At 38.7% G+C, this 24,259-nt stretch overlaps 4 protein-coding genes across 7 annotated transcripts; all 4 read right to left on the reverse strand.

Moving 5' to 3' along the window:
- Positions 1-1,273: 1,273 nt before the first annotated feature.
- abhd14a (abhydrolase domain containing 14A) lies at positions 1,274-5,339 on the reverse strand. 3 transcript variants are annotated; one of them, XM_073467439.1, is made up of 6 exons: positions 5,328-5,339; positions 5,001-5,154; positions 3,649-3,929; positions 3,338-3,453; positions 2,941-3,176; positions 1,274-2,238 (listed from the first exon to the last, which is right to left on the reverse strand). In XM_073467439.1, the coding sequence occupies exons 3-6, from the start codon at positions 3,909-3,911 to the stop codon at positions 2,056-2,058; spliced, it is 798 nt and encodes a 265-aa protein (XP_073323540.1). In that variant the 5' UTR covers positions 3,912-3,929; positions 5,001-5,154; positions 5,328-5,339; the 3' UTR covers positions 1,274-2,055. The 3 variants fall into 3 exon arrangements, with proteins under 3 accessions (XP_073323540.1, XP_073323541.1, XP_073323538.1); XM_073467440.1 differs by lacking the exon at positions 5,328-5,339 and adding an exon at positions 5,220-5,317; XM_073467437.1 differs by lacking the exon at positions 5,328-5,339 and having other exon boundaries at positions 5,001-5,317.
- Positions 5,340-5,865: 526 nt separating this feature from the next.
- hyal2b (hyaluronidase 2b) lies at positions 5,866-12,098 on the reverse strand. 2 transcript variants are annotated; one of them, XM_073468779.1, is made up of 4 exons: positions 12,003-12,098; positions 9,379-10,358; positions 9,066-9,155; positions 5,866-8,983 (listed from the first exon to the last, which is right to left on the reverse strand). In XM_073468779.1, exons 2-4 carry the CDS (start codon positions 10,327-10,329, stop codon positions 8,597-8,599), a joined length of 1,428 nt encoding a protein of 475 aa, XP_073324880.1. In that variant the 5' UTR covers positions 10,330-10,358; positions 12,003-12,098; the 3' UTR covers positions 5,866-8,596. The 2 variants fall into 2 exon arrangements, with proteins under 2 accessions (XP_073324880.1, XP_073324879.1); XM_073468778.1 differs by lacking the exon at positions 12,003-12,098 and adding an exon at positions 10,931-11,101.
- Positions 12,099-15,014: 2,916 nt separating this feature from the next.
- tusc2b (tumor suppressor 2, mitochondrial calcium regulator b) lies at positions 15,015-18,782 on the reverse strand. The gene is made up of 4 exons (XM_073469247.1): positions 18,627-18,782; positions 17,439-17,669; positions 15,894-16,014; positions 15,015-15,795 (listed from the first exon to the last, which is right to left on the reverse strand). The coding sequence occupies exons 2-4, from the start codon at positions 17,585-17,587 to the stop codon at positions 15,730-15,732; spliced, it is 336 nt and encodes a 111-aa protein (XP_073325348.1). The 5' UTR covers positions 17,588-17,669; positions 18,627-18,782; the 3' UTR covers positions 15,015-15,729.
- A 1,069-nt stretch (positions 18,783-19,851) lies between these two features.
- Positions 19,852-23,488, reverse strand: LOC140998332 (ras association domain-containing protein 1-like). The gene is made up of 6 exons (XM_073468597.1): positions 23,367-23,488; positions 22,179-22,409; positions 21,142-21,246; positions 20,756-21,044; positions 20,564-20,679; positions 19,852-20,451 (listed from the first exon to the last, which is right to left on the reverse strand). Exons 3-6 carry the CDS (start codon positions 21,148-21,150, stop codon positions 20,302-20,304), a joined length of 564 nt encoding a protein of 187 aa, XP_073324698.1. The 5' UTR covers positions 21,151-21,246; positions 22,179-22,409; positions 23,367-23,488; the 3' UTR covers positions 19,852-20,301.
- Between the last annotated feature and the right edge of the window lie 771 nt (positions 23,489-24,259).

Consider the following 24,259-nt stretch of genomic DNA (forward strand, 5'->3'; position numbering starts at 1 on the left):
TCTGGTGAAGAAATGCCTCCAGAAAATGAAAGAGCACACTTCAGAGAGCAGGTTGACCACTGATTTTTTTATTGACACGTTGTTCGTCCCTCGATTTCGTTTGGTTGCAGTGTAACTGCAGTCTAGTCAGCGATATTTGGCTGCCTGCCCCGTTTGGTTATGATATTATTAGCCCTGTCAGTCATTTGGGGAGAGAAATCTGTTGCATCAGAATCAGAAAGCATACGACGTAGATATGTTGAGTTTTAGTGTTGAGTTTCTCCATGCATCTCCCATAGACTTCAATACTGCTGCCAACACAGTCTGGCACCAAAGCAAGAATCGGTGACGTAATGACCCGTCCTTCTTCTTTAGGTTCCTTGGTAATTTTGGGGAAAACATTTTAATCAAAGATTCTTAATTGATCGATTTTCATGACTATATGAACTGAAAAAACAAATTGTCCTAAAAGGACAACACAATTTCATACGGTTTTGTCTGTTTACTATTTTTGCCTTTGAAGTAGCCTGTAGCTTCAGTGTTCTGGGGACCTTATTCCCCTCTGAGGAACGCTTGTTTATTAATTTTTGGGAATATATCAAATAAATATTTCTGAGTTTGTGTTATTACCTTATCAATATTGTAAATAATACCTTTGTTTCCTTTTGAGTTTGAATTTCTTTTTCGAAGCTACATGCTTCAAATTGATTTGGGATCTCTAGCTGTATTGAGCCATTTTCAGTTCCTTTAACATACATTTTCTACAAAAATATGCATAGGCTGGGGCTCAGCATGTGTGTGCCCCCTGATCATGCAAACTATGAAACGGGTCACTGATGAAAATAAACTGGGTTGATGAATTTTGAAAAGTAAAAGCACTTATTTCATATTTATTTATGCACTAATGTGTAAGCAGCATTATATTTTCGCATAGTTTGATCTACAACAATGCATCTTGTCCTGTAAAGAGATATTTTGTATGCAAAATCTTCTGTAAAAAGTATAAGAACAGAAAGAACAATTATTACCTCTGAAAATCAGTGCAGTTTAAGAACATACTTAAAAGAACGTAATTATTCCCAAGACAAGCAAATTATATGTAATTTTCAACATAAGCAAAACCTTCCAGTGGTGGGTGTACAAAGTGGTGTCTGAAAGTCCCCAAGAACTTTCACATATTTTGGCAAAAGCCAGCAGCATAATAACCTCCAATATCATCAAATTATATAAATACATCAGAATAAACTTCAGTTCCCAAAACATGGCATTTTATCAATTGAAACATACAAAAACACAATATTTTTGCTTTTATTTTAAGCTCTGCATATATCTTATTTTAAGTTTGTTTTGGCATGATTGTCCAAACTTACTGCAGATATATTAAATACAACTTAATCATCATAATATAAATAAATGTGAGCTTTTAATCCATTATTTTATATGGTCGATATCCTTTTTAATACAGTTTTTATTACAGCGTGTTATCTGCTGTTTGCTTTTGTTGAGAACGGCGTGTTTTCTGGAAGCTGGAACAGTTATTAGATCCTCATATACAAATCTGTTGGTCAAATGTGAAGCGAACAGAAGCTAATTAAACACAGGCAGCTGCTACATTTGCATATTTACAGTAACCTACATGTCACCTACAAAAATGGTAACGATGAAGCAAACACATTCCATGTTTTTACATGCAAAGAGAGACATGAACCACATGAAACAAAACTCACCACAATACAAATCTGAAGCTATTTTTAAAACAAGCCGAGGTGAAGAAGTCTCATATTTTTACACTATAGGAAACTGAACAAAGTAATGCTTACATGATGGAAACATCTGAAATATTGTTAACTGACACTACAAGATTTTACATGCCATTTTCCATTTATTAAAACCTACTCCCATGCCAATTTTCTTTGCATCAGGTGATGATATGAGAATAATGCTGATCTTGGTGCCTTTCAGCAAAAATGTCACCACACTAAACCGCTGATAAGACGACTTGTCTTCCTCTATGTATTTTCTCTTCTTCTTTCTTTTGTTTCCACCAGTCACCTTCCTCTTCCTCCGTCACACGTCTCACTTCAGTTTGCTTAGGAACTCGATCAATCCTTGGTGAAATTCTCTAGGTTTGTCCATGTAGCAGGCGTGGCGGGCTCCTTCTAACTTTAGCACAAAGTGATGTGGAAGCTGCATGAGGTTCTTGTGGGACTGGGCACCCAGATTTGTGTCCAGGGCTCCATACACAATCAGAGTAGGAGTCTGAAAAAAGCACACAGAAGACTGTGAGACTATACAGCGTAAAACGTTTTTACAAATGCTACAACAATACCAGCATACAGTGGTTAAATCTTCTGTAACTGGATTAATAATCAGTAGCTCTTGTGTATGTATTGCATAAAAACCTACTAGTACTGACAGTAGAGACTGAAGTATGGTAACAGTTACAAAGGACATCAAGATGATACGAAAAAAAAAATTATATTGGGCTAACTTTTAATTAGAACAGCGATTTAAAGTTTTTCTTCTTTTTCCACTCAATCTATTAATGTTTTTTTTTCTTTAACAATTACTCAATAAAGAAAAAGGCAGATTAGTCAATAATGAAAACATTATTAGTTGCAGCCCTAAATTTCTTTTATCTTAAAATACTGTGTCATGAAAACATGCACGAGAAGCCAGAACAAGGCACAGAACTGCATACATAAAACCATTACTGGGTATTTGAAAAGACACGCTACTTGAGCAAGGCCTAAAGATCAGAAAGACAGCAGTCCAATAAGGGCCGACAGTTCATTGATGCTCGAGGGCCCCCTAGTGGGTAAATCTGGTCATGCCTCAGTAGTGTGGATTCCCCATTAAAGGCACAGTCTACCCAAAAATGAAACGTTAACCCTAATGTCACCAATTAAGTTTTTTACTCCATTTGAGTATATTAATCACCACAAACGTAACCTTCCTCACCGGGATATTTTGGTACTGCTGTGGAGTGTAACTTCGGGTACCAACAGGTGCAATGGGGATGAAGCCATGCAGCTGAGCGTTGTTCTTCATGAGGAAAGGGATGGAGTAATGTCCACTCATGGAGGGGCTCAAGAGCACAGCTGCCCTAACACCCAAAGACTCCATGAACCTTGACAGGAGGTCCACCCGATTCTGGTCGGTCTTCAGAGCCTCTGAGTCTGGCGATTTTCCATACCCTTCAAGAAGAATAATAATTTGAGGAAGAGAAGACACAGCTCGATTAGACCATTGTTTAGAGTGATTAATTTGAGTAGCAGTGCATACATATCAAGATGAAACTGATTGCGTATAATCCAGTTTTAAGTGAGATTATCATCATTTCTGATTATGTGCCTACCTGGCAGGTCCATCGCCAAGGCCTGATATCCGTTAGTTGCCAGAAGGGCCATCGTGCCGAGTTCTTCCCAGGTTTTAGATGTGAAGGCCTGGCCATGCAGAAGGACCACTTGCAGCCTGCAAAAAGAAATAATTTTATTTTCCTGTGATTTCTTAGCAGCAGGTTTTTCAAGGCTTTATAACAAGTACAAGCCCCACCAAATATAGTACATTAGAGCTATAGGTCAGCAGGACACCAGCATGTATCAACAGACCATCCTTACTGTCTTACAAAACTGGTTTGGAATTAATAGTTCGGAGGACTCAGCTCACCTCGGCAATATCTGTCGTCCAGCTCCATCAACAGGCAAGGCTTCTCTGAAGAACAGTGGAGGGTCCCCGGGTAGTTGCCCGGTGCGAATGGACACGTTGATGGTTGGAAGCGGAGGAGGAGAGGTGGCCATCAGCCCCATTCTTTGAGCCTCAAGAGACGGCTCCATGCTGCCCTGACGAATGGATGGCAGCAGCAGGTACAGCAGTAACGTGGCCAACAACACCAGGCCCAGGACAACGAGACGATTACGCAAGAAATTCATTTCGTCGAGATGAACGATCTAGGAGAAGTGGACAAAGTGCATTCAGAGAACCCATCATATGGATCCTATGAGGACATTATTTTTTCACCTGTGTCCGTCTGTTGGTTGATTTGTTGGTTTGCCAGCAGGATTACACAAAAACTATTGAACTGCTATCAATGAAATCTGGATGTAGGATGGGTCTCAGCCCAGAATAGATCTCATTGACTTTTGGTGTGGATCCAGATAAAAGGACAGATCCTGGAATGTTCAATCACTTTCTGAAACACTGCGAGATTTTCATTAATTTCTCCGGGAAAAATGCATGAATCAGGCGTATTTAGGTGGCTGTTGTCTATGAGGGAGTGCAATTAATAGCAGATCCTCAATGTGGTGAGGCATGTGCTCTGCTGATTGTTATATCTGTTTATAACAGTATGTTGTGACACAGTTTACCTTTCTCGAAAAACTGCAGCTCCTGTGATTTGGATTTGATTAATTGTGCAACCCTAACTTCCTATGACATACTCATCAACTGCATTGTTGAAATAGGGGAGCAGAGCACACACTTTATATGAACTAATCCTGCCACATCTCCAGATTTCAGCTACTGACCTAATGAGTAAATTTTTAAATGATAAATAAGATTTGGTCTGTAAATAGCCTTTGTGTTTCTTTTACAGTTCAGGGCAGTTCTACCTTAATTAGGCGTGCAGACAATTGCCCCACAAAATTTAAATCAAAGTATAGACAAATGATTCATGCTCACAATGCTCGACACAGTGCACTTTAACATTAGGTAGCTGATAATGTTAACCAGGTTATTATTTTAAGACTAGAGGTGGCTGCGCAGGGAAACAAAATGACTCCAGAAAAAACCCAAGAAATGTAATCAGTTAGGTGAAGGTCGACCCTCCAAGATGAAGGACAACAAATATGTAGCACTACAGCGCAAAAATATTAAGCTGACAAATGTAATGTGAGCCAAAATATGCTAGAAAGCTAACATTAGCTCGATGAGTCGCTCTTCTACTAGCTAAAAATCTCTGTACAATGGGACGCTGTAGGAGACTATAAACATTAATGATGTAGCACCAGAGGAAAACATACCAACACAGAGGAGATAAATGTCAGACACGTTCACTGACAAAAGGATAAGGATGTCTGCTTTATCGTCATGTCTGCTGCATATCGCTGGTTGCCAGTGATGGGAAATGTTGTCGAAAGGCTTCGCGTGGATGCTGGTGGTAGCTAGCTTTTCAAACTGAGAGGAGAAAATGAGCAGTTAGCCAGACGATAGCGACACATTTTTTGCCGACAAGAAACTACCTGTGCTTTCAACTGGTCTTGGATATAAATTAATTAAAGCTGGACAGTTGCTGTTACACGAGAAAGAACAAAATTGATGTATATGTGAGTATTAAAGATCAAATCTACCACGGTGTAAATCCTCTGTTCCTCGTCGGACCATAATACGAGCTGCACATAACAACGCTTAGCACTAATACGTCATTTCCTGTCAAAGCTATCAGCAAATAACATCTGTCAAGTAAATAAGATAAAGTGTTGCTTTTAAAATGAACACGTTATGTAGTATGGATATAGATGACAATTGAATATTGGAAATGTTTGATGAATTTCACCTAAAAGAAGAACTTTATCTGCCATTTGATGTAGATTGCAATGCACCTTTAATTTTTTGTGTGGAAAGTACCACATTCTCAGACCAAACTACAGAAACTTCAGGCTTCACAACTTCAAACTGTATGTACATATGAAACTGTCTTACTTAGCTTACCTGTCAAACCCTCGAGGATAATGGCTTTTATTTACTTTATTCCCTCTTTCTTTAATATTCAATTGTTTTGATATGGACTTTGAATATCTTATATCCTGTTTTCGCTGTTACTTTGTTATAAGAAAAAACAGATCAGCTCAGGTGTATGTTTGATACAGACAGAGCACTTCAACTGTAAACATTTTTAATTCTTTTAATATTTTTGCAGAAACAGTAAACCTGTGTTGTTTAATGGATAGAATCACTACAGTCCCCAGAAAATAAGAAAAACAATAGAAATACATTCAAATTCCTTTTTAAATAATTAAATTATCTGATGAAAATGGTGAATATGAAATATTACCAGATACAAAACCCTTTGATTTTTCCAGATTTGGCTCCAATAGTAACATAAATACATTTAGGCAAGGCATAATTAATTTAGGCATAATGGTTGTAAATTAAGGTTAATTTCCTTATTAACACTTAATCTGTTTGATTATGTACGTTTTAGATTTCAACTTTCGGAGACTAGAAACTTGCTTGATTGAGTAAAGCCATCACCATCAGCACACAGTAAATAATGGTCAGAATTTAAGTTCTGAAAAAATGTTGCAATGTAATATACAGTAGGTATAAAATTGTTTGTTCAGATTTTAAAAAATGATTGATAATAACTGATAATTACTAACCTCAAACAAGTTCAAAGTCTCGTGTTGATATTGTTGTGCAATAAAATAAAAGCAATGGCTGCTTAATAGATGAGAAAAACACATCTAAAACATTAGTATGCCATCAGAAATAGTTTGCTGTAAATGTCTAGGGCACTTGATGTAAAAAGGCTGAAACAATTTTTGAAAAACCTGCTGTTTTTTTGCATCCTATTCAAATGTGAATGGTGATAATTTGCTTGTCAAAAATAGTACAATGAGGAAAATCTACATTAAACATGGGTGAAATCTTATCATTACCAAATAATTCAAGTGTTACTGTGTCAGGCCCGGTTATAACACCATATTTTAAGATTAGAATAGACTAAATTATTCTCACAATGCCAAGAGAGGTATAAGAATCACCCATTTCCTTTCAAGATTCACAGTGGAATATATTTCTAAAATTACACATTAGATGGAAAAACACACAATTGTATACTGTAATGCTCTGACAGTATGTCTTACAGGCTTTCACCTCCTGTACGTAGCGACATGAAATGAAGCTACATCCACCTCAGAGAGTTGTTAAAGTGCAGCATTTTAAAAAGTTATTAGTATACATAAAATGTTCTATTGCAATACCATTTGTGTGATTCAGTCTGTAAAAACATCACAAACTACCACTTGCTGACTAGTATCACAACTCAGTTTAGGTAGCCGAGTATTATCTGGAGCAACGGCAGAGAGAATAAATACAGAATGTACTGTATAAATATGAAACTGCTCAGCTAGCTTCAGTCTAGCAAATACATTTACTTGGCAATAAAATAATATGTAGCTACAGTAGTTGCTATAAACAAAGCATCAGTGGCGGGAGCCCTGACACAAACTGCTGTGCAAATAAGTCAAACTATGCACTTAAAAAATCTAAACTGATAACTGTGTACTGGAGCTGAGGCTGACAAGATATCCGAGTAAAAAAAGAAACAACAAAAAAAAGGTCAAAAATTAGCCACATATTTTTTACATAGACATTTTCAAAAGTATCTCTTACATTTGGTCATTAAAGAATTGTGGCCAAGACATGTATTCAGCATAACATTACATAACTGAAAAGAAAGTTTTGGCATTTCTGTACAAACATTTTTTGTTATTTGTCAGTCAACAGGCAATCTTCAGTCGGCCATGATCAGCTGGATTCTAATTGTGTACAGGAAGATTTATACTGCTAGAATGTAATAATCCTTCTGTTTGTATGAAAATTAACAGAAACCTGGATGCTTTAATTGTACCCTTTTGACATGAAAATCATAACTAACTCCACGTGAAACAGAAGACAAAATCTGCAAACTAAGAGTAGCATTTATCTTATCTTTTCCTTTTTAATAAGTATGTCTCCTTGTTAATAATAAAAAAAGGCATTTGGAATTAATATCACTATAAAGCACTGTTGCCAGCAGTGGGCTGAGATGAACACTTCAATAATCACAACTTGTAAACAAAGGCAACCATTAAAAAAGAGCACTTCATAGCCCAGTTAAGGCACAGTATTGAACTGAAACAGGCAGGTCCAGCCATGTTGTTTCTATATGCCATAGATAACCAATAACATTTAAGACTTCACTTGCCCTAATTCATCATCTTAATGCACCATATTTCCCTAATGAGGCTATGTGGCATAACACATAAATGCTTGATCCATCAACAGATACGAACTATGATGTTGAAATGTGCAGCAATGTGCAAATGCAGAATACCTAAAGTTGCGATGCACCAACAGTGTGCCAATACTGTATGTCACTGGGTGTCACATGTACCTTTCTTCTACTCTTTTTGTGTCCATCATAAAAAAAAAAACTTTAAGGTTAAGCAGTCTTTTTTTAAGGCATCATATCCTCTGTGGGTACAGTCCCACAATTAAAGTCGTACTGAATGTGAAATGATGGTACACAGTGTCTCCTCATATCCTCAAGTTTAGACCTAATTAGATTTAAGTTAATGACCATTTAAAATATTTATGGACAGACATTAGTTCCAGGAGGCAGTCCTGAGGTTGGAGCTCTGCCAGTGCAGCTTGTCAGAGACAAATATTCAGATGGGTCTACGTGCTGTGATAAAAATCGACTCTCATACTGGGAGATCTCTGGTGACAGGACTGACTGTCTGCTGTTGACAATGCACCAGTATCACTAGTGCACAGAAACTTACCACCTTTATGTTCCACTGTGTTTTCATGGTTGGCAGAAGCAATGAATAGATTGCACTTCTCAGTTTCCTCAGTGTAGCAGAGTGAGGAGTGCTAGTGGGAGTAAAAAGCAAAGAGGCCAGGTCCCGAAGACAGAGGAGGCTCTATTCTGCCCTTCTTTCTGAGCACAGGCCTCACCCCTGTACCCACTGTAGCATTGACACTGGAAGTGTGTGCGGAAAAGAGCCAGCTCGGCTTGGCCAGGAGCGCCTGTAACCTTCAGCTGGCCACCCTGACTGGTGATGCTGTGCGTTGAGGGGCTGAGATGCAGGTACACGTCATTGTCTTCTATTTTGCGCAGACAGCGGCCGTGAGATTTACACAACAGCTGACTGCACTGCTCTGCTGCTGTAGAAACATTGAGTAGGTATCGGCCCAGCGGTCCCTGAAGATACTCATTTATTTTGGAGCAGCTGGCCTGCGGGCAAAAAAAAGGGGATGTTTACCTAAAACCACTGAGCTGTTTAGCATCAAACGAGCAAAGCGGGTGAGACACTTACACTGCTGCTTGCATAGGAGGTGTCCCCCCAGAAGATTACACCTGCAGCTCCGAGTGCAACACTCTCACCGATGGTGGAGACCAGATCTGTCTAAAAAAAATTAACAGACAGTTCAGTACATGCTTACGGTTAAGGAAATATTATCACACAGAAAATCAAAAGGACATAAGTCAATAGAAATTAATGAATACAAATGAAAATTGGTCACTAAGCTGAAACACTTTTAACAATGTCTGACCTTCTCATGACTGTGACATACTGAATCTATAAGCCTCCTGTACTTGTACTTGAATTGCTGCTCTAGCCAACTAACCTCACTTAGGGGGGTCATCTGACTGATGTAAGTAGGGCGGGTATAAACAAAAACAGGACGTGCTAATCCATCTCCAACAGATGCCAGGCGCATCGCCTCCTTTACTCTGTTTCGTACAAAGAGGCGGCCAGGATTTGTAGATCCTAGAACAGAATCCATGTATATAGATGGGAAGAACGCCGTGCACTCCATCCACAACCAGTTTAGTTGATCATTGCGGCTTTTCTCCACGGCAGGACAGCGGCCTGTGTAGTTCTTCAAGCCACTCTTGTAGTCATGGTTGTAACAATCTGGAAACAGGTAGAAGCCCCACAGCTGATTGGGCCTCAAATTCTTGGCAAGTTTCAGAGTCTCCAGCATGAATTTGCGAGCCGACAGCTCGAATTCCTGCTGTGCGACTTTTCCTACTTGTTCTGGGGTCCATTTCGGGTTCTTTTTGGCCACCATTTCCCGGGATTTACTGCGATAGATATCTTTTTCTTTCCAATTTCGGATCCACAATGGACGCCACTCCTCCCAGTCAATAACAGCCAAACCCTTTGCCTCAGAATCACGTATATATTTTTGCAAACCTTCAGGCATCTTTGCATAGTGCTGAGTGAGGCTGGCAAGCTGTGGAAGGCCCCCATTCATTGCAGTGCCACCATGCTCATAATAGGGATACAACCCAAGGCGCTCCTTATAGAAAATTGTGAGATTCTGCCGGACAAAGCCTTCATTGGGGGTTGCCACAATGTCAAACTGGTCCAAATATAAAGTTACACGATGTCGTGGGGCACACTCTTGTGTTGGGGCATTCCAGGCGAGAAGAACCGGCCTCTGGGAATATAATGGCCATCTTGCTGGCTTTAAATCTGCTGAACACAAGACTGTCCACGATGTGAACAGAGTCAGAAGCAACCAAGGCAGCTGGCCAGCTGGGGTGAGGAGAGAGCCCAGTACAGCCTCCATGGTCACCGCTCACCTTCTCTCCTTTATCTCTGGAGGAGGAAAATAAAGACATTTTGTTTCATTTAAGACATAAAATTAAAACCCAAATAGGTAATTGAAAACTTTTATAATGATGTCATACATCTCAACAAAGACTTTGAGGTAATATTTTATGGAGTTTAATGTGCAGTAAAACCACTATGACCACGAAAGTAGCCTGTTTGAGTGAGTATCTCGACGATAGGAATAAACATAATAGGATAATGTAACAGCATAATGACTACATATATAACTATAGATTACTACTACTGGTTAGCAGTCAACTTCCTCTTTAAATGACGTTACATGAATCATTTTGCTTCAAAAATACATTTTTACAATTCACATTCATTTTAATGTCGGTTTGATCGAAATGTAAAGTTAAAAACAAACGAAAACATGTATTTAACATATTATTTTTGCTGTTATCTCGGATTACTTCTACTTCCTCCGTCCACGTACTAAGTTAAGTTAGCTAAAGTTAGTTAGCCAAATTAGCTCAAAGTTTCATTGAAACTACCGTTAACTGACAGACATGCTAAGTTAGCTAACATGCTGTTCCCTCTTCCCCATCCTTTCCGACCTGTTCCGATGAAGCTGAGGACGCTGGCTTATTCCACTCATGTACCCGTCAGATAAATTGCTCTTCCACTGCCCTGCCATGTGAAAGGTAACGTTCATAGTCCGCTCAATCCATGTTGATGATTAACCTAACTAATTAGCCAGCTACGGCTAACGGGAATCACAGAGGGGGGAGCGCTGATGACGAGTAGTCCGTTGAGTAACAACAGTTCAGTGTATTGACTTCTTGAGTAGGGGGGTTGAGGAATTTATTAAAGACATATTTTTATTTTGTTTTGTCGTACTTATTGACACAGTACGGCGTTTTAATTTTTAAGTAGTCTTATTTAATAATGAACTATTCTCATGGCCGCACTTGGCATAAATTTGAGGGTAAAATTACAAACCAGTGCCGTTCACCCCCCTTGAATAAAAAACGAAGTAGTCCGTCCTTCAGCGCCCTGCTCTGAGTTGTGGCTGAAGTTTCATTGATGGGACCAAATGAAAATTAGATTAGACATAAAAATGTTGTATTGTGTTCCTACTGAGCCAATTTTTGTAAAACTGTTACAGTGTACAAAGTAAAACGTTTTCATCTAACCTGAATTAAAGAATAAATGAAAAGGACACTAGACACTTGGGGAGGCATGGTTAGATTAATTTGTATATCCTAATTGCATTCAAAAAAGCAGGTGGAGCACACTGACTCTCAAAGACAATGTCTTGACTTAAATCATGTTGTATTTGTATGTCTCTTCCCATAAGTATACCATAGATTGAGTGTAATTGTACATCATTTAGCTACTTAAAAAAAAAACCTAAAATAAATATGAGCAATTTCTCATATAAGGCATTATTTTCGTATTAAAAAGTGTTTTGATTCATAGTCACAGCTGTATCTTGCATCTGTTCTAAGAACAGTCACTGACTTAAAAGCTAAACATTTGAGCTTGAGTATGAGCTGGCTCTTGGCGGTAACAAATATAGTCCTACTGTGAAAGAAAACAAATATAGAAAACATTTATATTCTTAAGAACAGAATAATATGCTTTTGATATGTTCCTTCACAGTGTGTCAAAAATAATGCCTCTTACCTGGAAGCTCTTCCTCTCTGATCTCCAGATGAAAATGGTTTATTGAAGCTGTTCCAGTTATTAAAGATCTGGACAGGTATGGGTCAAAAATTGTTATTCTTCTCTACCATATCTCCAAAGTAGAGACAAAAGTAGTTCTTCTCTCTGTGTGGAAATCCACCACTGACTGGTATTTAAATATCTAGCAGACTCCACCTCTGGTCGACCTGTACTTCAACATGAGGTTTTGCCAACTTTTGCTTTTGAACAGAGGGAATTTCAGTGAATAGCATTTGAAACATTCACAGCTTTTACCAGAATTTCTGATAGTTATGGCTTTGTCATGATCCTCAGGTGACGGCTGAGACAAGTGAAAAGTTTGTTTGGGTAAACCACACACACCCACACTTTGTAAAGGCTTCTATTATGAAGGTTTTGGAACAGAAAAACAAATTTCCAAGTGCCAATAGTTCATTATTATAGCTGTGAACATCATGATGAGTAATGACACAATAACGGTTTTACTGTGACATTTATCGACTCAATCTTTTCCACCTTCTCTCTGACTGGTTGCAAACAGGTTTAGCAGCTGAAATTAAAAAAGTACTTAAAATTAATGACGTGTTGAGAACACCAGGTTCTTGTTTTTTTTGTGTTTTTTTATGTGATGTGTGTAAAGAAAGATGTCACATGAGGGCCATTACATTGTATCTAAAGTTACTGGGCAGAATCCTGATAGCACCCATGTGACTTTACCATATAGGGACTTACTGTGTATGTCGATACTGTGCTGCTGTTAACTCATTAACTCGTAACAGCTAAATGGTTTAGCCTCATGTGTCATAAATTTTGTTTTATGAGCTGAAAAGCTGACTCATAACCTTTTGTTGAACTAAATTGAGTGACTGTATCTCAAAGAGTTTGGTCAATTACTTCAAAAAGGTCTTTTGTAAGATCTGTTTGCACTTAGAAAACATATTAAGGTGCTTATATTGACAATCTCAGGCTTTATGACTAATAGACTTCTCTTTTGAAAACAGTTCCTCCAGAGTACACAGGTAAATCATCTAAGTTATTCTTTGCGTCTCTGATTTTGTTTCCAAAATAAATTTAAAAAACAACTTTCAGACACGTCATGTATGAAACATGCAGCTTGTTAAGGATGTAGAGTAATTCACATGATTTTAAATGATGTAAAAGTCTGTTCCTGTGAATAGTACCTCACTTTGAGATTCGTGCGCCCAAACTGTTGTCAGCACAGTCAGTGGGTGGGTGGTGAGCTGAGTCAAGTCTTTCCTTTTAACCCCAATACTGCAATTCACCTCATGGCCTCCCATATTATTACAGCTTTGTGAAAGTAAACAACAAAAAGTAATTGTGCTGCCGCGTCTCCAGTACACTCAGCTGAAAAAGATTCTGAGCCAGAGGTTTTTTTTGATAAAAAGTCATGTGTAGAGTAAAATCATATCATGGAAGCAATAAAGTGGAGTGGATTTTGGCACAGACCTCTTTATCCTCTAAGGAGACCAATATCACAGACAGCCTTGCGGAAAATCCTTTCCCATGGAAAACATTGACGGCCTTTACGTCTTGTGTCTTAACTTCACCCTGCCCTCATTAGCAGATACACATACACACACACTACACCTCCCAACAATGGTTTGCCTCTGCAATTTCCTATGCGGGTGGCTATTTAATTGCAGGTGGAGGTCAGGGGCATTATATCCACGACTTGGGCGTATGAAAATCTTGTCAGTTCATTTTAGTGTTTAAGAAATAAAGCTGAATACTCCTTTCGTTATAAAAGATTATCTGACAAATAGCTCTTATAAGCTGGCTAAATAATTGTTATATAAATGCCACATTTGACACTGATGAAAAAGATTTCCTCTTGTAATTTTCCTCATCTTCTTAGCATTTCAGTGTGGATTACCAGCAGCCTCCTAAACAAACTCCAGGTGGAGGAAGCCGTACACAGGTTATTGAAAAATAATTTTATCAGAGAAATTTGTCCATACAGTCTTTACACTTTGGAGATGTCTTCTATATTCATCTTAAGGAACTTAAATGAACATAACATGATTTGATGCGATAGAAATTAAATCAGTCCATTATTGCGATATATTTTCAATTGCAAAATAGGTTGTGTATCGGGAGAAATAATGAGTTCATGATTCTCTTTAAAGCCACTCAGTTAGTTTGTGTGAATATTTCCCATCATGCAGGTCTAACTACCTTGACCCGTGTATGGTTCTTCAGTCACATCATTACACAGTCATGCAGGATATATGATGGAGGAGGTAATAACTCCCTAGCAGCCTAAGGAAGACCGTCCCAGTGTGGGAAATGCTTCAGATACAGCCTAAAATCTTGGATCAAGTACCGCCAAGTCAGAGAGTCTACGCACTGTTCTGAAACCAAGTAATCTTTAAAGACTTTTTTTTCATACAATAAACAACATTTCAGTTATGACTGATGGTCAAACTAGATATAAAAAAGAAAGTTTTATGGCATCATTCTCCATATGTATGTTTTACAAAGGGCTTAACCTGAGCCAGGCCACACAATGATAGCAATCATATCAGATCCATACAGGTTCAGTACTATAGAGATGTTTATGATAATGATATGTTTTAATACACTGCTATTGGATCGGTACTCTGTATCAAATTTTAAAAATATGGTATCAGAATATCTCTACAATGAAGTGGACCTTCAGTTATAATTATTTTTTTAGAAATTAACATTTTTAATTTGAATCAGCCAATAAAATACCTACCATTTGTAACTTTCAGCTGCAACACCCACAGGTTGCCAAAAACTCCTTGAATCCAAGAAAAAAAAATACTGCCACAACATCAACCTCCATGGCCTCAGATATCTACAGCTTCACCAGCAACATAAACTCTTGATATTTAAGGTAATGCTTATAAAATAAGTTGATGGATATTCTTTCCCCTTTATAGAGTAAATGCACTTTAATACAATGTTCAAATATAATGTATTGATATAAAAGAAAATGCCATGACACAGTTTAGCATTTTAAATTGTAATTAAAAAACAGTTATAATAAATTAAAAGTGAAACATAGTATGCCAAAGCAGCAAAGGAAACAACAGGATCTCTTACTAGACTCACTGCTGCTGTGTACATGATGTGTGGCTCTCTGAAGCCAGTCCTTCCAACATTATAATATGACATTATTCCTCTTTACATGTTGTGGGCCGCTGATTGTCAACTCCCTTGGCTATTACTGATAAGCAGATCCTGTTCCATGCATAATGAAGCAAGGTTCAAAGATGGTGTCAAAAAACTAAAGTGTGCACTTAAACTTTCCCGCTCTCGATATGACTGTGACAGAGGGAAACATTCTCTATAAACTCCTCGAGGTTCAGTGAATCATACCAGAAAACAATCTGCAGCAACTGATCCAGGACTCCGTCACATTTCACCTCATGTCTGCGCACACAATCACACTTACATGCATACAAACCATGACCTGTAAACTGAGTAGATTTAGCCATTTTGGCACCCTTCGAGATCTCCACTGGTGACCTATTTTGTGTCTAACTGCACACAAGCCAAAAACAGATCACATGCAGAGGCATCAGCCTCTCCACACATAAGGGCATCATCAATATATCAAGAGATCATGTTATTTTAAAAGGTGGTTCAGGCTTCCAGCTGTAGGGGAAACCACAGGACGGAGTTGACACAGTGGACAGTGTGTGAAGCTCCTCAGACATCATCAGGCTTCACAGAGGACAACTGGGAAATCTACATGGATGCAAGGGTGTTCCAGCTTTATAATTCCCTGGAATGACACAAAAGAGATTCAAAATTATTAGGAGTCATAACACAGAGAACAACTGCTGGTGTATACTGTCCAGGTGCAGGGATTATTTTCCTCACCTGAGGTGTTAGATTTTTATAAATCCTCTTCAGCTTGGCTTTTTTACGTCCATTTTTTGTCACAATTGTCTCTTCATAGAACTCATGGGCCAAGTCGCCATCTTCATCAAAGTACAAGGAGCTGCAGCAGAGAGACAAAATTAATTATCTGTACATACATTATACGCCTGTGTGTATGCAAACATTCAGTAGATACTAAAATCACAGCTTGTAGCATATACTACAAATATTAAAAGAGTCGTTTCATTTTAATCACACAATAGATTAGTTGTCAGATTGCAACCATCTTGATAAATGATCAATAAAATTTTTTTAAAAAGTCCAAATTCTTTGATTCCAGCTTTTTAAATGCATACATTTTTGTTTTGTTGACAAAACAAGACATTTGAGGACATCATCTTGAGCTTTCGGAAACACTGATCGACATTCTTCACCATTTTCTTACAATTTATAGAACAAACAACTAATCGATTTATTTGTTAATCAACATTGCCCTAACTGAACAACAAAAATTATTTTTGCAAATACTGTATTTAGCGTTACACAAAGAGAAAACCACAAAAAACACAGTCACAAAAAAACTACAAAAAAAAGTGGTTTATGAGAATAAAAAACACAACCAGCTGCTGCCATGGCTTCTTTACCGTGTGAGAAATCACAGCATTCAGTCAGCTGTCTTCCTCTGGGTAAAATGCCCAGTCTTAAAAAGTATGTTAATAAAATAGCAGCTCAGTACAACAGCGGTGTAAAAGAGGGCAGCTGTGACCACAACACATCACCAACAGCAGCAGTGCACTCTGCTTGTGCCCACTCTTTTGGATTAAAAGGAGGGAATTGATGATGGAGTGGACACATTAATAAAGTGGAAATTCGCTGACAGAATATCACAAGACAGATACTCAATTTTTTGGGGGTAATGCCAATACTGATATTAGTGAGTAAAATATTCAGGTTTTGATATATTGGCTGATTGTGCCATATTAAATGTGGTTATCAAACGCTTGTGACAAAGATATGTAACAAGGGCAGGATAACAATAAACTCTGTTGACTAAAACAACCCCAGTGCAATGAAACGGTAAACTTCACTGGGAATTTAATAATTATAAATTAATCCAGCACCCTTTTCTGGATTATAATCTCTAAAAACTCATATTGTTGCATACTGGGCAAGACATATGCCAATACGGATATATCTGTGAAAGGCCAATATCAGTCGGGCTGTACATATCACCTGATCCTACAAATCCTGGTTTATAGTGTGATCCAGTAGATGGGTCAGAACTGTTGTGCAAACAACGTGGATTTATGACTCTGTCTTGCCCCGTGTTAACAACGCAGGCTGAGTGTGAATGTGTGGGGATGTTTTCTGTGCAAACATTGGTACGTCTCTCAATGGCAAGTCTTTTTCAAATCCTAAATGCAAAGGGTACAGGGTCCTCGAACTAATCTAAAAACAATTTACTCCAAACTTATAACCGAATACAACTGGAGGAAAAATAAACAATTATGGTGGGGGGTTACTTGCTACCGAGCCTATATTTACCTTCGTCTAGTAAACACAAAAGGTGTTGCACTTAGGAAACTTCGACCTCTCGTCAGTGACTGCTCGTTTCCATCTTTGGTTGGATCATCCGTACTACTTGAGCCAGAAAAAGGCCAAAATCCTTTGGATTTGGAGCCGCTACCACCCATCTTCAGCTGCAGCACATTATTTTCTCGGGTCACAGGACTGCCAGTAGTGCTACAGTGTGACTGTACCAGATGAATATGAAACCTATGAAAAGTGACACATGAAAGAGATGAGTTAAGTCCCTTTACAACACAAGCAAAATCTTTTTACAATCAACATCCTATTTTATACTAGCATTTCTCCTTTCCGTTGCTTTGAATCAATGTCATTGCAAATGAGGTCACCCCTCAATGATCTCACGAGTATAACTAAAGGTCGATTGAAAGATAAAGAAAAACAACAAGTTAGTTACACGTTTATTGGTATCTCACACCATTTTAAATCTGTGCACAAAGTGAGTGGCACCACAGACATATTAAACCTTCAATATGTAAATGAAAACAAATAGACTACACCTCACTACAACACACATGTGCATTTGCATTTATAGCCAGTGTAAGAAGATACAGTAGATGCCATTATTCAAGTGACCTCATTGCCAACATGGTAGACACAGTACAAGGCCCATGCTGACTCCTGCTAAGATATACTTCCAGTCATATATCCTATGTCCATATGTCAGAATGTAGCAGGCTATTTACATGACAGTGTAACCAGACAATACAGCATCACATTAACGTAAAGCCTGGCATCACTTCTACTATGTGCTATCATAAAATCAGGTTAAATTAGTACATGGAGAGTTAGAGAAAAAAAAATGCTGAATAACGTTGCTCAGCTCTGCTCAGTCAAGAGGGCTCGGGGAACGTGGGTTATCTGGGCAGGAGAGCTAACTGAGCTACTAGCTAGCTGGCTAGTTCCAACCGACAAGACCGCTAAGAAACAGCCCCTGCTTGTGTTGGTTTCAGTGGCTGTTATGTCACTTTATGTCCTGGCTGCTAACATTACCGATAGCAGCACACTGTTAGCGCTCTGTTATTAGCATTTGCCAGGTCAACATGTTTCTATCTCCTTCACAAAATTACGTTTACCGACACGGCTAACGTTAGCTGGTCTGATAACTGTCGTTTGTCGCTTCTGCTTCGCTAGTTGAAAACTTACCTGAAGTAAGGTTTGGAGCGTTCGCAGGTCTGATTTGTTTTTTGATGGATTTGTCTCGGTGGGTTGCTCAATCTGTACAAGCGAGGACCCCATAAAACACACAGTTACGCTAGCTGTTTATGCTAACCAGCGTTCTTCTTCTACGCCTTCTTCTCCGGCACCAGGTAAAGACATTATGGTGAGCTGACGCCGCCGCATGGACAGGAGTGGGACACCAGAAAATTGCAATGACAGCAGCTGGAGTGGTAAACAGGAGCAAAAACATGCAGCCGGGGTTGTAACACTTCCCAAAAGTCATACTTGAGTAAAAGCAAAAATACCGTGACCAATATTACATTGGTAAAAGTAAAGGTCACTTATACAAGTATATGTAGATTACAGTACATGTATACTGTATTCAATGGGTCGACCAACTATCTGCCTGCTTGATTATCAGATTTGATATTTAGCATTGTTCTGATTATTGGACTATTGTTTTTGTTTTTTTCAATCCAATTGCAAATAAAATAAAAATAAAAAGTAATTAAAAAAATGTACTTTTCTGGCTCTGATGCTGCATGCAATCAGCAAAGTAACAACCAACTCAAGTTATTAAATAAAATAAAAGGTAGTGGAGTAAAAAGTACAATATTTTCCTCCAACATGTAGTGCAGTGAAAGTATAAAGTAGCAGAAAATGAAAATACTCAAGTAAAATACACTACATAAGTCGTTAAATATAAACTTACTGCCTGTACCATTAGGATGACATTGACATTATGGATGCTTTTCATGCAACATAATGTTTCAGACAATAGTGTCATTTCAACTGTACAGCAACAGCTTGCATAAAACACAATCGTCAGTTTGGTGTGGAAGAACTTAACTGGCCTGCACCCCGACTTTAACCTCTTCAAACCCTTGAATGAATGAGGATGAATTTGAACACCAACAGCAAACCAGGCCTTTAGTGCCTTTACCTCGCTGATCTTGTGGCTACTCAAGAGCGAATCACTGCAGCCAATGTTGAAACAAATCCAGTGGAAAGCCTTCCCTAAAGAGTGGAGGCTATTATAACAGCACATACATGTTCAAACACAGTCTATCAAACTTAAAGCAATGTCATGTAGAAATTGACATTTTGTGTGATTTGATTAAGGTCAAGAAGTTAGATAATATTGTTATAATGTGAAATAAAAAATTGTAACAATGACATCAAATGACCCGTGTTTTATTGACTTCAGTTTATTAGATAATTAGAATGTAAACACATTGTTTCACATCTTAATTTGCCCAAATCCATGTCACAGGTTCATTAAAGTGCCAAAATTTAAAAACGGCTTCACAGAATAAAAATGAAACTAAATATCACATGATAAATGACCAGAAAGACTAATATTGTGTTTTTAATACCACTATAAATAATCGAGTCAAGCAGCATGGCTTTTAAGAACGAACTGCATCCAATTAAGTCCAAGATCATACTTTTTCCCCATTCAGTTCATAACAGTGACTCTGCTTGCACAAAATTGCAGGCCCTAAACCATTAAGTAGTTCACATTATATGTAACACTGCTTCATAAACAACATTTCATTGTCTGAGCTCTTTCCTTCCCTTTTACATTACTGATAATACTCTTCACTGTGGCAGAATGTTTTTCTTCATTAAACACAAGGCTGAGTTGAATCACTCAAAGTCATCCAGGAGTATTGATCTTTGCCATGGCCTGCTTCATCGTGTCTCTAGCAAGAGTGTAGCGCTTCACAATCTGCCGTACGTGCTCCTCTTCCTCACGCTTCAGGATCCGCAGGAAGTTGCACAACTCAGGAAAACTAAATGCGTCCCACTGTGGAGAAGAGACATTTCTCATTAAAAGCAGCGGTATGTATCAGCTTTTTATCAGCATATATTATAAGTTTATCGTATGAATGAATCCTCAGAGACAAATGGAAACTTACATTCACGTCCCCTGTGTTATTCTCTTTCAAAACCAGACTCAAGACTTTCTCACTGGGGCCAGCACACAAGCGCAGGTAGAGGGGACGCTCGTCGTCTGACAGTTTACGCATGCACACTAAGGGAAATAAAATTCAGCACTTAAAAATGTCACATTTAACTGTTTTGTTTTTGCACATTATTGAGGATTCTACCTTGACTTTGTCTCTCAGAGCGTTCAAACAGGGCAAACTTGGCTGGGTTGTCCACCACAGTGAACTTGTTGAGCAACGCCTCGATGACTTCTCGCACACGCGTTTGGGAGCTTATATGCAGGTGCTTGGCAGTGTCTTTGGGGAGGTAGAAAGACGTCCGCCGTTTCAGCAGTCTGCCCCGCTGATCCTCCTCCTGTGACGCGCAGAGGCTCTGACGAGGAGGGAGGGAGATGGGACGGACTAACTGAAAGTGGACCTTGATGAAACCAGTGTAGGACCCATCTTTATTCTGCAAGGTAGACAGAGTTAGTTTGCAAGAATGTAAGAAATGGACTCAATATTAAAAAAGTCAGCAAACTATTACAAATGAAAATACAGTCACTCACGACCACCATGTAGAGATTGCTGTTGGTCTGTGCATTATACTCCTTAACCTTGTGTTGAATCTCACTAACAGTCAGCTTCTGTTTACCCCAGTCAATCTGTTCATCCTAAAAAAAGAAAAGAGGAGAGAGTTCAGCAAATAGGTCACATACTGTCAGCAGAAAGCTTGTCCTCACAAGTGACAGGGAGCAGATGAATGCAAATAAAAGTAAAATGAATTCAAGCTCTTTGTCTGTAGCTAGAGAAAGACATGATTTAATTTAGTTAACCAAACAGAAAGTAAAAACAGTCGTGTGCCTATAGGACTGATGAGTTCCACATCCACACCGCTGATCTTCTGACCTTGCGAAAGAAAGACGTACGTGCAGTAAAATAAACTTCCAGCTCCGAGCTGCTGCTGTCCTCCTCACTTGCTATTCTTCCCCAGGTCATCTCCAAGCTTCAGGTTTTGATATATTGGCTGATTGTGCCATATTAAATGTGGTTATCAAACGCTTGTGACAAAGATATGTAACAAGGGCAGGATAACAATAAACTCTGTTGACTAAAACAACCCCAGTGCAATGAAACGGTAAACTTCACTGGGAATTTAATAATTATAAATTAATCCAGCACCCTTTTCTGGATTATAATCTCTAAAAACTCATATTGTTGCATACTGGGCAAGACATATGCCAATACGGATATATCTGTGAAAGGCCAATATCAGTCGGGCTGTACATATCACCTGATCCTACAAATCCTGGTTTATAGTGTGATCCAGTAGATGGGTCAGAACTGTTGTGCAAACAACGTGGATTTATGACTCTGTCTTGCCCCGTGTTAACAACGCAGGCTGAGTGTGAATGTGTGGGGATGTTTTCTGTGCAAACATTGGTACGTCTCTCAATGGCAAGTCTTTTTCAAATCCTAAATGCAAAGGGTACAGGGTCCTCGAACTAATCTAAAAACAATTTACTCCAAACTTATAACCGAATACAACTGGAGGAAAAATAAACAATTATGGTGGGGGGTTACTTGCTACCGAGCCTATATTTACCTTCGTCTAGTAAACACAAAAGGTGTTGCACTTAGGAAACTTCGACCTCTCGTCAGTGACTGCTCGTTTCCATCTTTGGTTGGATCATCCGTACTACTTGAGCCAGAAAAAGGCCAAAATCCTTTGGATTTGGAGCCGCTACCACCCATCTTCAGCTGCAGCACATTATTTTCTCGGGTCACAGGACTGCCAGTAGTGCTACAGTGTGACTGTACCAGATGAATATGAAACCTATGAAAAGTGACACATGAAAGAGATGAGTTAAGTCCCTTTACAACACAAGCAAAATCTTTTTACAATCAACATCCTATTTTATACTAGCATTTCTCCTTTCCGTTGCTTTGAATCAATGTCATTGCAAATGAGGTCACCCCTCAATGATCTCACGAGTATAACTAAAGGTCGATTGAAAGATAAAGAAAAACAACAAGTTAGTTACACGTTTATTGGTATCTCACACCATTTTAAATCTGTGCACAAAGTGAGTGGCACCACAGACATATTAAACCTTCAATATGTAAATGAAAACAAATAGACTACACCTCACTACAACACACATGTGCATTTGCATTTATAGCCAGTGTAAGAAGATACAGTAGATGCCATTATTCAAGTGACCTCATTGCCAACATGGTAGACACAGTACAAGGCCCATGCTGACTCCTGCTAAGATATACTTCCAGTCATATATCCTATGTCCATATGTCAGAATGTAGCAGGCTATTTACATGACAGTGTAACCAGACAATACAGCATCACATTAACGTAAAGCCTGGCATCACTTCTACTATGTGCTATCATAAAATCAGGTTAAATTAGTACATGGAGAGTTAGAGAAAAAAAAATGCTGAATAACGTTGCTCAGCTCTGCTCAGTCAAGAGGGCTCGGGGAACGTGGGTTATCTGGGCAGGAGAGCTAACTGAGCTACTAGCTAGCTGGCTAGTTCCAACCGACAAGACCGCTAAGAAACAGCCCCTGCTTGTGTTGGTTTCAGTGGCTGTTATGTCACTTTATGTCCTGGCTGCTAACATTACCGATAGCAGCACACTGTTAGCGCTCTGTTATTAGCATTTGCCAGGTCAACATGTTTCTATCTCCTTCACAAAATTACGTTTACCGACACGGCTAACGTTAGCTGGTCTGATAACTGTCGTTTGTCGCTTCTGCTTCGCTAGTTGAAAACTTACCTGAAGTAAGGTTTGGAGCGTTCGCAGGTCTGATTTGTTTTTTGATGGATTTGTCTCGGTGGGTTGCTCAATCTGTACAAGCGAGGACCCCATAAAACACACAGTTACGCTAGCTGTTTATGCTAACCAGCGTTCTTCTTCTACGCCTTCTTCTCCGGCACCAGGTAAAGACATTATGGTGAGCTGACGCCGCCGCATGGACAGGAGTGGGACACCAGAAAATTGCAATGACAGCAGCTGGAGTGGTAAACAGGAGCAAAAACATGCAGCCGGGGTTGTAACACTTCCCAAAAGTCATACTTGAGTAAAAGCAAAAATACCGTGACCAATATTACATTGGTAAAAGTAAAGGTCACTTATACAAGTATATGTAGATTACAGTACATGTATACTGTATTCAATGGGTCGACCAACTATCTGCCTGCTTGATTATCAGATTTGATATTTAGCATTGTTCTGATTATTGGACTATTGTTTTTGTTTTTTTCAATCCAATTGCAAATAAAATAAAAATAAAAAGTAATTAAAAAAATGTACTTTTCTGGCTCTGATGCTGCATGCAATCAGCAAAGTAACAACCAACTCAAGTTATTAAATAAAATAAAAGGTAGTGGAGTAAAAAGTACAATATTTTCCTCCAACATGTAGTGCAGTGAAAGTATAAAGTAGCAGAAAATGAAAATACTCAAGTAAAATACACTACATAAGTCGTTAAATATAAACTTACTGCCTGTACCATTAGGATGACATTGACATTATGGATGCTTTTCATGCAACATAATGTTTCAGACAATAGTGTCATTTCAACTGTACAGCAACAGCTTGCATAAAACACAATCGTCAGTTTGGTGTGGAAGAACTTAACTGGCCTGCACCCCGACTTTAACCTCTTC

This window comes from Pagrus major, chromosome 6 (genome assembly GCF_040436345.1).
Source record: "Pagrus major chromosome 6, Pma_NU_1.0".
NCBI classification, from domain to species: Eukaryota; Metazoa; Chordata; class Actinopteri; order Spariformes; family Sparidae; genus Pagrus; species Pagrus major.